The sequence below is a fragment of the Canis aureus genome, chromosome 20, assembly GCF_053574225.1.
Source record: "Canis aureus isolate CA01 chromosome 20, VMU_Caureus_v.1.0, whole genome shotgun sequence".
Lineage (NCBI taxonomy): Eukaryota > Metazoa > Chordata > Mammalia > Carnivora > Canidae > Canis > Canis aureus.
The window spans coordinates 37605362-37618647 of NC_135630.1; the positions used below are offsets into that span (position 1 = coordinate 37605362).

Consider the following 13286-nt stretch of genomic DNA (forward strand, 5'->3'; position numbering starts at 1 on the left):
AAAAAGAAAGAACTGTCAGTTTCCCCCAAGCTCTTCAGAAGTCCTTCCATCAAACCTGCTGGAGTACCCACCTCCTTCTGCTCACAGTCTTTGCCCTGAGGTGTAAGTATGGGAAAGGGATGGCAGGTATAGGAGAGGAACATGGGTTTCTGGGTCAACTTGTGTTTAGACCATCAGTTCTGTTGCATACTGGCTTGCTGTGTGGCCCTGAGCAAATAACCTAACCTCTGTGAATTCAGTTGTCTTCTCAGTAAAATGGGAGTTATAGATTCTCATGGGATTGTTGTGAGGAATTAATACTTATAAAGAACCTCATATGGTAGCAGGTCACGGTCAGTGCTTAATAAATGCAAGTTTCTCTGCATCCTAAGGGTGCTGACCCCTTAGGACATGCCCTTTTGAAAGCATTCTGTCCAGGACCAACTATAGATTATTTATTCCTAGGGATGAGGAGGAGGGAGGAGGAAGGAAGTTAGTGGAAGCCCGGACTGAGCACAGATAAAGGGCGTGTACTTCTTTCGAGGCAGGAGGGCTGAGAGCAGGTGACACCCCAGGCCAGGGAGCCATGGGGGGACCGCAGCCTCTGGTGGAGCCAGACAGGACGTCAGGCACCTGGCAGGCTGAGCACGGCCTGCAGCGCCCCCGCGTGCCCGCAGTGAGAAGGCAACCCCCCAAACCACCACCAGGTCTACAGATGCAAACCTCCAGGCCTTGTGCCCTGAAGGGAAAGCAGGGTGCAGCCAGCAGGTCTGGAACTAGGGGCAGCCAGGTTCTGTTTGAGGCAAGTGAGAGGCCTGAAGCCCACCCCTTTCCAGACTGTTCCTCAACAGCAGTCCTGCCACCTCCTGCAATGAGCAGTCACTGCGTGGTGTCTACCAGATTCTTGCTGGGAGACTAACAGCCTGTGCGCATCAAGCACCTACTCTGCTCCTGCTCTAGTCTTCCCAGTCCTGACCAAAAGGGCCAGAGGGCCGGAGAAGAGCTTTCAACAGCTTATCAAAGCACCGCAATAAGAAAATCCAGAGGAAAAAAATGCCATTTTAATGTGTATCTTAACAAACTTGTAAATGTCTTGTGTTACCTTTTATATGATTTTGAGTGTAGTTAGTGGGGGGACACCATAAAGGTGTTCCATGTGTGTTCATTAAGGTTTTACTGTATAGATTTGGGGAGTGGGACCGAAGGAAGGAATCCCAACTGGAACCTGGGCCTGATGGAGGTTCAGAGCAAAGATCCCCACATTCACAGGCCAGCCCAGCCCATCACAGTGTAAGGAGAATATATTCACTTGTGGTTTCCCCTGCGGACCCTGGCTGCAGGGAATAGGAACTAGGTCGTTAAGCTTTGTGTCGGTGACTCCCTCATAGAAGGCACAGGTGAATTTCTGGCAAACTGCAAGGGAAAATGCAAATGTGAGCTGGTGACGTTGGGATCAGGGTGGTGGCAAGTGGAAAGGTAAACAGAGGTACAGCTCAGTATTAAGTACAGAGGGGGCCTCGTCAAAAACACCTCTGAACTCTCCTGGTAGGACATTAAAGCTTTGGTAGCCATGGATATACAAGAGCCCCCAGATTTGCTGGTTTCTCAGGAAACAGGACTTGACTGGGACGAGAGCGGTGGCATGAGGTGGTGCCCAGCTGGGCAGAATGGGAGGCGGGGCATGAGGCTCAGCAAAGCCATCTTCAGCAGGGTACGTGGAGGACCACTTATCTCTGTCATCAGACATGCCTGGGGTCAAATCCACCCTCTGCCTCTACTGACTGTGTAACCTTGGACACATAGCTCCTTATCTGGATGATGGTTTCAGGAATCTTTATCTTGCATTTTTTTTTAATTGAAGTGTGGTTGACACAAAATGTCCCATTAGTTTCAGGCATACAAACGTAATGATTCGACAAGTCTGTAACACAAAGCTATGTTCACAAGCACAGCTACCATCTGTCACCATACAACACCATCACAGTACGTGGACCACGTTCCCTATGCTGTGCCATTCATCTCCATGACTTCAGCATTCTCTAAGCGGAAGCCTATACCTCCTACTCCCCTTCACCCATTTTGTCCGTCCCCTCCCACCCAGATAACCATCAATTTGTTTTGTGTATTTAGGATCTGTCTCTTGCAGATTGTTTTGAAGATCAAATGAGAGAATGGGTGTGCCTGGCACAGGGTCAGCCCTCAGTGGATGGCTGCCTGACTACTCCCAGTATTTCCAGTAAAGGTACCAATGTGGCCCTTCCCTCCCCACTGTAGCATCAAAGTCTTCTCCCTTGGCCCTCCAGCACCCGTTCCTCCCCCACCTACAGCTTAGTTGCTGATCTTGGTCCTGCCGTTTTGAGCGCACAGGAGTAATCCAATGAGAACTCCACCGGTCCTTCATCTTCCCACCACCAAATGCACTGGCTTTTACATACTCATATTTTTGCCTTTCTTCCTGCCACCATGGAAGAACTATCTTGCTTCTACCAATTGTTCAGAACCCCTCTGACCCCTAGCCCTTGTAAGGACTCAGCTGCTGAAATTATGCCCTCTCTCCTGATTTACTAATTTCTCCCTCACTACTGGGTCTTTCTCATGAACATACAAACAGAACTATGTCTTGTTATAAAATATAAAGTCATGCCCTGCACCGCCCCCCACGCAGTATAGATGTTTTCTGGACGCCAGGCCTCTCATACTCCAAGGAGCCTGAGGTCCAGAACCCACAGCAACACACGGCAGCACACAGTGGGGCCAGAATTGAAAGTCTGAGCCCAGGACTGGGAAGATTCTGGATTCTTTGATGATGCATATTGTACTTGTATTGTTTACTTTAAATAGTGACCTCTTTTCTGCTTTATAAATATATACTCATGGTAGACAACCCCTAACTTATGAAAAAGTATTTAAAAAAATAAAGGCCCATGAGAAAGTAAAAATAATATGAAATCAATCATAATCCTGTAAAAGAGAGACATTTTGGTGTGTTTCTTTCCAATTTCTTCCCTAGGTATATACATTTTAAAAAATTATTTAATATATATGTACATCTTACATGCACATACATGATATATATACACTGTGTGCCATCCACTGTTTTAAATAATAGGAGTACACCAAGACAAACACAGTTCCTGCCCACAGAGCGGAGAGGCAAGGAACTGTTCTAAATTATGCTAAGCACCATCTTGCCAGGTGGGTCCAGGCATGTAGGGCTCAGGGAAAATGTGGTGGGAGAAAAGGCAGAGGGGACAGAGGGGGGAATGTTCTGACCAAAAGCAAGGATTTTTTTTTAAATTGCCAATTTGACATGCAAATAAATGATCTCACTTTTGGGATGCCTGGCTGGCTCAGCGTTAGAACGCCTGCCTTCGGCTCAGAGCGTGATCCTGGGGTCCTGGGATGGAGTCCCATGTCGGGCTCCCTGCATGGAGCCTGCTTCTCCCTCTGCCTCTGTCTCTGCCTTTCTGTGCGCCTCTCATGAATAAATAAAATTTTTTAAAAAATGATCTCTCTTTTTTTGCATTTCTTTCATTGAAGGTAAGGATGAACTTTTAAAAAAAAATGTTTATTGGCCTATGGTGTCTCTTTTATGAATTGATGGTTTATCTTCCTGGACTTGATCTCATTCACCTGATTACTCTGCCACAAAGGGGAAGGGACAAGTGTTGAAATGAACAAACTCCTGGAGTTACGATCCCCTCCTGAGCCCCAAAGACTTAGAACCATCCCTACCAAGGGATGCTGTTTGCATATGATTTAATGCAGATTCCTGTGTTGCGACAATATACGTTTTCTGAAAGCTTCTTGGGTCCAGCGTGGTGCAAAGGAAAATGTATTCAGAACTAGAAGACCTGGCGATGAGTCTTAATGACCAAAGAAAAGTCATTTTACTTCTCTCGGCCTATTTTTCCATCTGTAAAATGGAAATCCTAAGGACCCATTCCATCCGGGGTTGCAGTGACGAATGAATAAGATCGTGGCTAACCAGCACGAAAACAGAATGCCTCCAGCACGGTGCATAGCCCAGCCGGCCCTCAGATCTGGGGTTCTGGCTTTTCCTTTCTTCCGTGGATGGGCTACCGGGAGTGGAAGGGAGGGAGGAAAAAGGCTTCCGGAAGGAAGTAGCACGTGAACTGGGCCGTAAGGGGGGAAAGGCGTCCGGCGCAGCTGCAGCTGCGGGCGGGGACGCGGTCGGGAGGGGAGCCCGTCCCGCAGCCCTGGCCCGGGCCGACGGCGCAGCAGTCAGTCCACGCGAGCCGAGCCGGGTATTACCTCCGTTGGCATCTCATCATGACCGGGAAGCACGAGCTCTGAGGTTGTAGGACTTCCCCAAAGCCACACCCCTGGGCATCGGTGCCGGCATTCCAACCTGATCCCAGATCCCATAGTCTTTTCCCCAAACCGTCTCCAGCGGGCACAGAGGGCCTCGTGCATCTCCGCCTTCAAGACAGAAGCCGCCCTCCGGTGGCCCCCGGGATGCAGCTTCCGCTTCCGGGTCCTCCTCCGCTTCCGGCCATGGCTGAGCACTTCCGGGGCAGCGGCGGCTAGCAGCCGGCAGCGGGGGCGCGGGCCAGGTCGTGGGCCTGCGGGCGCGGGGAGGGCGGCCCCGCCCCATCCTGGGCCTCCCGCCTGCGTAGTCACAGGCCTGGCCCGCAGCACCGCAGCCACGGCCCGCTCCGTCTGCGCGGTCCCAGGGCCTGGGTGGCTCAGCAGCTGAGCATCTGCCCTGGGCTCAGAGCGTGACCCCGGGGTCCCGGAATCGAGTCCTGCATCGAGTCCCGCATCGGGCTCCCTGCGTGGAGCCTGCTTCTCCCGCTGCCTGTGTCTCTGCCCCCCCCCCCCCTCTGTCTGTCTCTCATAAATAAATAAAATCTTTTTTAAAAAATAAAAATACATTTAAAAAAAAAAAAAGAACCGAGGGCCAACAGTCCGCCCCTCGATGGCCCGGACGGAAGCCTGATGCGGGGCACATCGGACGCCCCAGCCCGCCGGCCCCCGGCCCGCGCCCCCAGCGGCGTGTCCAGGGCTGCGCGGAAGCTTGGGCTTGGCCCGCTCAGCAGAAGTGACGGGGGCTCCGGGCACCAGGGCTCCGCCAGGGCCTGCCGCCTCTGCGCTGCCCGCCTGCCCCAAGCTGGTGCCTGTCCCCACGGCCTCGGCAGGGCCACCCTGGCTGCGGGAGGGGAGCAGGAAGGAGGACGATCCTCTCAAGCCCACAGCAGCGTCTGGCGGAGGTCGGGAGGTCATGCCCAGCATTCAGCGGCCGCGCCTCAGTCTGCTCTCTGGCCTTGAGGGTGCTGTCATGCTAATTTTACCCAGTTCCTCTTGAGCCCCACCATCGGCCACAAAACCAGTGTGCCCACACTGCAGCCACGAGCAGCGCCCTCCCCCTTCCGCCTGTGGTTCTGGAGCTTTCTCTGCTTAGCTTGGCCTGAGAGCTTACAACAGGAGCTGCAGGCGGAGGTATGGGCAAGGGCAAGTCTCCCTTGTCTCTTAATCTTACTGGTGTCAGACAGACCTGGGTTCAAACCCCTCTCTGCCTCTTAATACCTGTGTGTCTTCTTTATTTTATTTTACTTTATTTATTCATGAGAGACACACAGAGAGGCAGAGACACAGGGAGAGGGAGAAGCAATTCCCGTGGGGAGCCGGATGCAGGACCCCATCCCAGGACTCCAGGATCACCACTCGGGCCCAAGGCAGACGCTCAACCACTGAGCCACCCAGGTGGCCCTAGCTGTGTGTCCCTAGTTAAGTTAATTTTATTAGGTGGTTACTGCTATATAACAAACCACACTGAAATCTTGTTGGCTTTAAGCCACAACCAACAGTGATTGCTCATGAGTTTATGGGTGGGTTAGACAGTTAGTTCCTTCTATGTGGGCCAGGCTTGATGAGCCTTGGCTGAACTCCCAACTGTGACTGTGGCCAGCTATAGGCTGGCTGATGAAGGGTGGTCTCAGTTGGGGTGACTGGACCCTGCTCCACATGCCCACTTGTCCCCCTCTGGGCTAGCACGGGCTAGTTTTCATCACCTGATAGGAATTCCCAGAGAGTGAAAGAGCAGCAGCCCTAGCTGCTGACGATGAGCTGCAAAATCATGCTGGCAAGGCCATGGACATGAGGGTGATGGATTAGAGCCACGTACTGCATCACTTAACCTCTCTACAACTCTGCTCATTTATAGGATGGGAATAACATCACGTATCCTGTGATGCTTTAGTGTTCCCTGTCCTTTAAGAGGATGGTCACTCAGGAGCTGCCACAAGAGGGGGCACAGGAGAGGTGCAGGGAAACAAAGCTTATTAAACTCACAGGTCCTAGAGAGATCACTGTAGGCTGAGAGGGGGCTACATGGGAAGGGCACCAAGGGACCAGGCTCAGCTATGCAGGTAGGGAGCCAAGAGACAGCAAGGACCCATGGCTAAGGGCCTTTACTGGGGGCCGGGGTGCACAGGCAAAGGGCATGAGGGGATTTCATTGATGCCCTTTGGTGTTTGACTAGCACTGGGTCACAGTCACAGGAGCTAGGAAGGGGAACTGGTGGCAGAGGCCCACCTTACCGCACTGGGACACCTGGTTCCCTGGACTGGGTGCTTGCAGCGTGTTTGTGGGGATGTTGAGGCAGCAGGAAGATATGAACTTTTAAACTTTACAATACACCTAGTAAACCAGGGGCTTCATGAATTTGTTTTGAAAGCTAACTTTGTAAAATATAAAAGACCGAGGATCAGATTCACCTTTGTAGAAAACCATATATTTGTATCCGGGAAACTGTTTGAGTGGGGTGTCCTTAGTCACAAAAATTAGAATATGATACACCAGGACCTGCCCTCCAGCTGCAAGGAAACTTTGAAGCAATCCCAGTGCAGAAAAGCAGAGCACTCTTCTCAGCATTCCTTCCTTCCTTCCTTCCTTCATTTATTCAGAGTCCATCAGAAAACAGCAAGAATCTAGCATGCTGTGTAGGTAACACAGAGAGGAAACAAAAAGCATCAAGGGGGAGCTTTGTAGGGTCCATTGTCAGGGGCACTTCCTGGTAAGCCGGGTGCTGAGTGTGGCCTACTGCCTGGGGGAACAAGCCATTGAAGGCTTTAGGCAGGGCCTAAAGCTTGGTTTTTTTGTCATTTCTAAAGATATCTCAGGCTGCCGCCTGGAGAATGAAGAGGTGGTTGGTGGAGTGCCGTGCAGGGAAGAGACTAATTAGAAGATGTTCAGAGAGGGAGAGAGAGAAAAAGGGAGAGAGAGAGAGAGCACAAGAGATTGTACTTGGAAAGTTTAGAGCCCTGGAAAAGCCTGAAAAGGGAGGTGGGAGCTGAGTTTCTCAGAACATGAGCTGCTCTACCTTCTTGGTTTAGTTCAGTCGCTCATTCAATATATGCTTACTGAGCCCCCACATGGGTGAATAAAACAGACAACAGTCCATTTATGGAACTCACACCTTACGAAAACTAATTTTCATGCTTAAAGGCACAATTCCTATTTATCAGGCAACCCACTGTCAACTACACGCCTACCTCCTCATTTGCTGGCAAACAGCTCCCTTGCTGGAGCTGAAAGGGAAGGGATGGTCCTGCCTCATTTTGACTACATGTGCTCTGCACTTTCCACAGGGCATTTTGATCCCCCTCTCGGCCGCCCTCCCCCTGGCTCTAAGCTGAGACTTCACTGTCCCCTGTGAGAGCTCAGTGAAATATGTGGGTCAGGTAGGGCTCATTAGTACAAGATGGGAAGCACGAACTAGTGATTTCAGCCACAGCCAATGACGTTACCAGGTCGGGCTTTGAGCTTTATTGGTGACCCTATCCCAGAGCGACCCCTCAGAGAGGGTTGGCCTCCTGCCAGATGAGCTGAGCATCCATGTGTGCAGATGCTTCAGGTGCAGTGTGGTGGACGGGCTGCAGGGGTGTCAGCTACACTCCACGCCAGCATCCTCACTGTGGTTACAGTTATGAGAGCCCCAGCTGCTCTTGTTGCAACTCCATAGGGACCCCTCAGTCCCCTGACATGCGACGTTATCCAGCCAGATCGTCCCAGTGCCTGGATATGGGGAAAGCAGGGAAAAAGAGGAGAGCAGGATTAGAGCCAAACTTCCATTTGGGATAGGCTGTCCGTTCCCCCTCACATCCACTCGGGCCCAAGATGCTGATGGCAGGTTTACTCTCTTATAATGACTCTGCCTCCCTCCTGCTTTCTACCCTTTGACAAAAGTCTCATCCAAAGGTTAGATGAAATAGATTAAGTTATTTAATCTATTACTGATTACTAATACTTAATCTCTGCACTGTTTGATATTTCCTCCTGGGGGTCTCCCAGTGTTTGTCTCTTCCTGTTTATTCCCTGCAACTGTACCCACTTTCCTCAAATGCCCTTTTAACCAGGCTGTTCTCTGGCTCAACAGCATTCACACATTCCTCCAAACCACCTCCTTCTGATATAAGTGATTTCAGATCAAGAGCACAGAGGAAAACAGCAGGATGACAGATAGTCCCGACTTAACAATGGTTTGATTTACGGGTTCCAACTTTATGGTGGTGTAAGAGGGATACACATCCAGTAGAAATCATACTTGGAATTTTGAATTGTGATCCTTTCCCAGGCTAGGGATATGTAGGTCGATGCTCACTTGTGATGCTGGGCAGCAGAAGCTCCCAGTCAGCCAGACGATCAAGAGAGCAAACCACCGACACACTTACAACCATTCTGTACCCAGGCCACCAATCTGCTTGTCACTTTCACTACAGTATTCAATCAATTACGTGGGCTAGTCGGCACTTTATAATAAGTAGGATTTGTGTTAGATGATTTTGCCTAACTGTGGACTAAATGTAGGTGTTCTGAGCACCCCTGAGGTAGACGAGGTTAAGCTATGACACTTGGTAGGTGAGGTGGATAAGATGCATTTTTGACACAATGTTTTCAAATTATGCTGGGTTTATTGAGATGTCACCCCATTTGTAAATTGAGGAAGATCTGTACCTGATTACAGGAATATACACTTTTACACACGATATACAGCATGGCAATCTACATAAGTGTAATCTATGTGAGGAAAACATATACTTTAAAGGAGTTTTACAATCCAACTGGAACTCAGATTAAAAAGCACGTAGGCCCTTCAGGGTGGTGCAATATGGGCAGAGAGCATCTGGGGATGAGGGCAGGAGAAGCCGGCCTAGTGGCCCTGCAAGATCAACGCTTGTGTCCAAAGAAATGGTCTCAGTCTGGGGACTTAACTCTTTGGTTGAAATTTTGAACTTTTTGCTGAACGATACAGGCCGAGTCTCTAGCATCCCAGACGTCTTTCCAAGACTGATTTTAGGAAGTCCCTGCTCTGATTTGTTTTCTCTTTCCTTTGCCCCTTCTTCTTAAAGGTGATCACAGCATGGCCCATCCTGGCTTCTGGTTTCCAGATAGCTGAGATGAACACATGTGTTTGCCGACCCTGCCACTTCCCTGTTCTCCCGGGGCCAGCAGCTCAGCTGTCCTTCAGAGAGCCATTGGCTTGCAAACACCCCTGGCCATGGAGCAGTCAGCTTCTGGACAGCCCCAGGCAGTGTCCCAAGCTGGGTCAGCGAGAGCCCCAGCCAAGCTCTGGCTGTCCAGGTCTCCTTTGTTCTGGGGTGGCCAACCTGGAAGGATGGCAGACAGGGCCACTGAGCAGCAGGACCTCTCAGCTGCTTCAACCAATCCTTTTAACTCCGACTCACTGAGTCACTTGTAACCAAAGGGAAAGCCTTCAGGGAAGAGGCTCCTGGAGGAGGACCCACTCACCAGGTGGCATTGAGAAAAGGGCTGTCCCCCGGGAGTAGCCCAGCATGCGGCAGAAGACGGTGGCATCTGAATTGTCCCAGTCGTCATCGCAAATTGTCCCCCAGACACCGTTGTAGTAAACTTCAGCCCGGCCCCGGGTCCTAGTGCCCACGATCCTCACGTTCACCAGGGATTCACCTGGATAAAAGACAGAAGGGGAAGAGGTGAGGAGAGGCTTTGTGTGGGTGACGGTTCTGCCTTTTCATTGTTGGCAATTCTGTCATGGGGCGGGGGGATCCCCAGGCTCGGCTGTCACTGGAGCCCAGAATGTTCCATATACGGCACCAACGCAACCCGGCGAGCAGCCTCTGTGCACCTGCCGCTGGACTCACACATCCAGCCGGCCGCATCCTGCCTTGGCTTGTGGTGACAAGGAAAGGAAAAGTGGAGGGGGAAATGGAAGGAGGGAAAGAAGGGAGGGAGGGGATGGAGAGAGGGAAGAAAACAGAAAGAGAAGCAGGGGGAGGGAGGAGAGGGTGGGACATCTCTGGGCCGTGAGCAGGCTTAGTCCAAGGCCAAGCCTGGTAGCTCTTTCCCCAAATGAGGAATCTCTCTGAGAGTCGGCGTCTCTCCCCTACCTCACCTATGGTTTTCTTTCTTTTTTTTTTTTTTTCACCTCTGGTTTTCAAGTGCAGAGTTCCCTCAAAGACACAAATTAAAGAGAATAGAAATACTAATTACATTTTTGACCTTTCTGGCCCTGTGTTCCCTGCTGTCCAGGAGATCCTGTCACAAAGGAAGAAAACAAAACCATGCAATTTATTTTTTAAAAAAGATTTTATTTATTTATTTGAGAGTGAGCGAGCAAGCAGAAGCTGGGGGTGGGGAGGAGTGGGGAGGGCAAAGGGAGAGGAACTTGATGTGGGACTGGATCCCAGGACTCTGGGATCATGATCTCAGTCCAGCCGAAGTTAAGCAGACGCTTAACTGCCTGAGACACCTAGGCATCCCAACCCCACACAATTTAAAGGAAATCAAGCCAGGATCCTCTCACCCTTCTTTGCCAGCGATGGGGAGGAGGGTGGGGTTTGGGGAGGTCTCCTCCAGCTGTGCCAGTGACCTGGCATCATGGGGACTGGATGTATCATGAGAACCAGTGGTTGAGCAAGATGAAACAGGCCTGAGGTACCGCAGGAAGGATTTGCAGTCAAATGCTCTACCCCTGAGCTATACCGCCCCACAGGAAGGATTTAAGCCAGATCAGTGAGGAGCACTTAGCAGGTAAGAGACAGGGAGTGGGAAGCATCTCCTTTGTGGAAAGATCTGGTGGCCAGGGCATGGCTGGGCATTGCATCTACCCCTCTGAATGCCCAGGCTGTGCCTTGCTCACTTCTGTGTGCTCAAGGCTGAGGTCAATCTCAGCACGGAACTCATCAGGGAGCCAATAAACCTCTACACCTCTGGTTCTGAAGACCCCCAAACCCCTTACAACAGGGCCTCTCCTTGGAACCCACAAATCACAGACTGAGGCCTTACCTTTCATTCCTGGTTCTCCTTTTTGACCTTTCAGGCCAGATGCACCCCTGGGGCCTTCCAGGCCTGGGCTTCCCATTTCTCCCTTCATGCCGGCAGGGCCTGGTAAGGAGAGAGACCACTTCAGTCAGATGCCCTGCTCTGCTTTCCAAGGGGGACCAAGGGCCTGGGTCTTTAATGACCAAACTTTCCCACCATCATGAAGGGGCTTTTTGGATGTTCAGCCTGTGTCTTTGGTCCAGCTGGGAGGGGTAGTGAGGGTGGGTGTGTAGGAGGTGGGTATTGCTCTGATCTCTTTACTGACTCTCCTGTGGATGCTGGTTGAAAGCACACAGGTAAAAACAGCTGACAGGATTCCCCAGACATTGTTGGTCCTCCTCAGACCACCTAATTGGGTAGAAGTTCTAGCCATTCTGGGAGAACCTGCTAGAATGTTTCCGGACCTTGAGATCTCCTTTAGTATAAAGTTCAAATAGGAACTGAATACCCAGCTCACAAGGGAGAAAGACAGTTCAAGAAATGCGTCTGAGATGTTTCGTGTTGGCATTCATGAGGGCAGGGCTGTGGAGAAGACTAGAAGTGCTAGGTGGGAAGTGTGCTCAGTGACTGACCACAGGCCAGGGCTTGGAAAACTGAGGTGATCCTAAGAAGCCAGTGGCAAGCAGCAGGAGGAGGACAGAAGGAGCTTGAGGAGCCCAAGGCAAGACAGAGATGGACCAACCAGCTATGGGGTAGCAGATAGAGGCTTAGCAGCCAACCTGGCACCTGGAGCAGAAGGTTGCCCAGCTCCGTGGAGGCTGCATGGCCTGAGGCCACCAGCTGACCATCGGCTTTTGTGGTCACCCTTTCTCTACCCTCAGCTCGGCCTCTCTCTCTACTGCCTCCAGTCACTGAGTTTTGTTGCTCTTTGGGTTTTCCAGGGGAAGAATCTGAGTCCTGAGGGACAGAGTGGGCCCAGGCCACTTGAGGGTAAGGTGACAGGAGCACGTTCAAAGTCAGCAAGACCTGTTCTCCGAGCACGAGCCTTTCCAGACATCGTTTGGAAAAATTAAAATGAAGCCGGCCCTTTACCTGGAACTCCTGATTCTCCTTTTGTTCCTTTTTGTCCTTGAAGTCCTAAGATGGAAATACAGGAAAGGGGGGGGAGGAAGATAATAAAACTTAGATATTAGACACTTTTAATCTTAGACAACCTCTACCTTTTGTCTGATTAATGCAGATGGAAAGATACATCGGTTCTCCACAATTGTTTAAAGCCTCCTTAGCAGAGCATAAAAGGAGACAGATCGCAGATAAATGGGGACACGTGTTTAGGGTGAAGTAGAAATGTAGTGGATAAAAGTCGGAGGCAGACAGACAGACGGACTCCAGATTTATGGGCTGGCCTTCTTTGTCCGATTATAGCTTGACTCGGCGTATCAATCCAATCCCATTCCTCCCTGCTGCATGTTATTGGAAAAGAAGCAAGAGATGTTTTGAAAATAAAGTCATCTTTATTTTCAGAAGATTGTGGAGGGGACTCCCTGGCCATCAGGAGTGTTGGCGGCCCCTTGGCCACAGCCGATGTCCCATAGCATTTGCTGGTTCATTTCACTGTGGCCCCAGTATGGCTAAAGATTTGTGTGGCCAAAGGGTCTCATGTCCAGAAAGTAGAAAAATAATCACCACAATCATCGGCGATGATCCTATTCGTGGTTCTAATATAAAAACTCCTTCCCTCCTCTCTCCTTCTCTCCCTCCTACTCTTTCTTCCATCCTTCTACCCACTCATCCCCTTATTCACTGACCTACACGGAAGGCCCCGTTCCCAGCACCGTGCTGGGTCACAGTGAAGTAATATACTTTCTTGGTTTGGCAACATTGTGGCTTCTTAATTTTAAGTGCCAAGACTGATTTTATTTCAGAGAAACAAGACTCCAAGACACACAAACTGGGGGAAAGGAAAGCTCGGTACTGACTGTGAAATACCAGTTAGGAGAGGGCAGCCAGGGGAGCCCTGTGCTCACTACCACACCCTTGAC

The 13286-nt window shown here is 50.7% G+C and overlaps 1 protein-coding gene across 2 annotated transcripts in view; it reads right to left on the reverse strand.

The window, feature by feature from the left end:
• Window positions 1-7742: 7742 nt before the first annotated feature.
• The window catches only part of MARCO (macrophage receptor with collagenous structure), a 44759-nt gene continuing 39215 nt past the window's right edge, over window positions 7743-13286 (reverse strand). For both annotated transcript variants that reach the window (XM_077861420.1, XM_077861419.1), the window contains exons 12-15: window positions 12337-12381; window positions 11269-11367; window positions 9754-9930; window positions 7743-8019 (exon numbers count right to left, since the gene is read on the reverse strand). In XM_077861420.1, coding sequence (XP_077717546.1) covers window positions 7889-8019; window positions 9754-9930; window positions 11269-11367; window positions 12337-12381 — 452 coding nt within the window. In that variant the 3' untranslated portion in view covers window positions 7743-7888. The remainder of the gene's footprint in view (window positions 8020-9753; window positions 9931-11268; window positions 11368-12336; window positions 12382-13286) is intronic.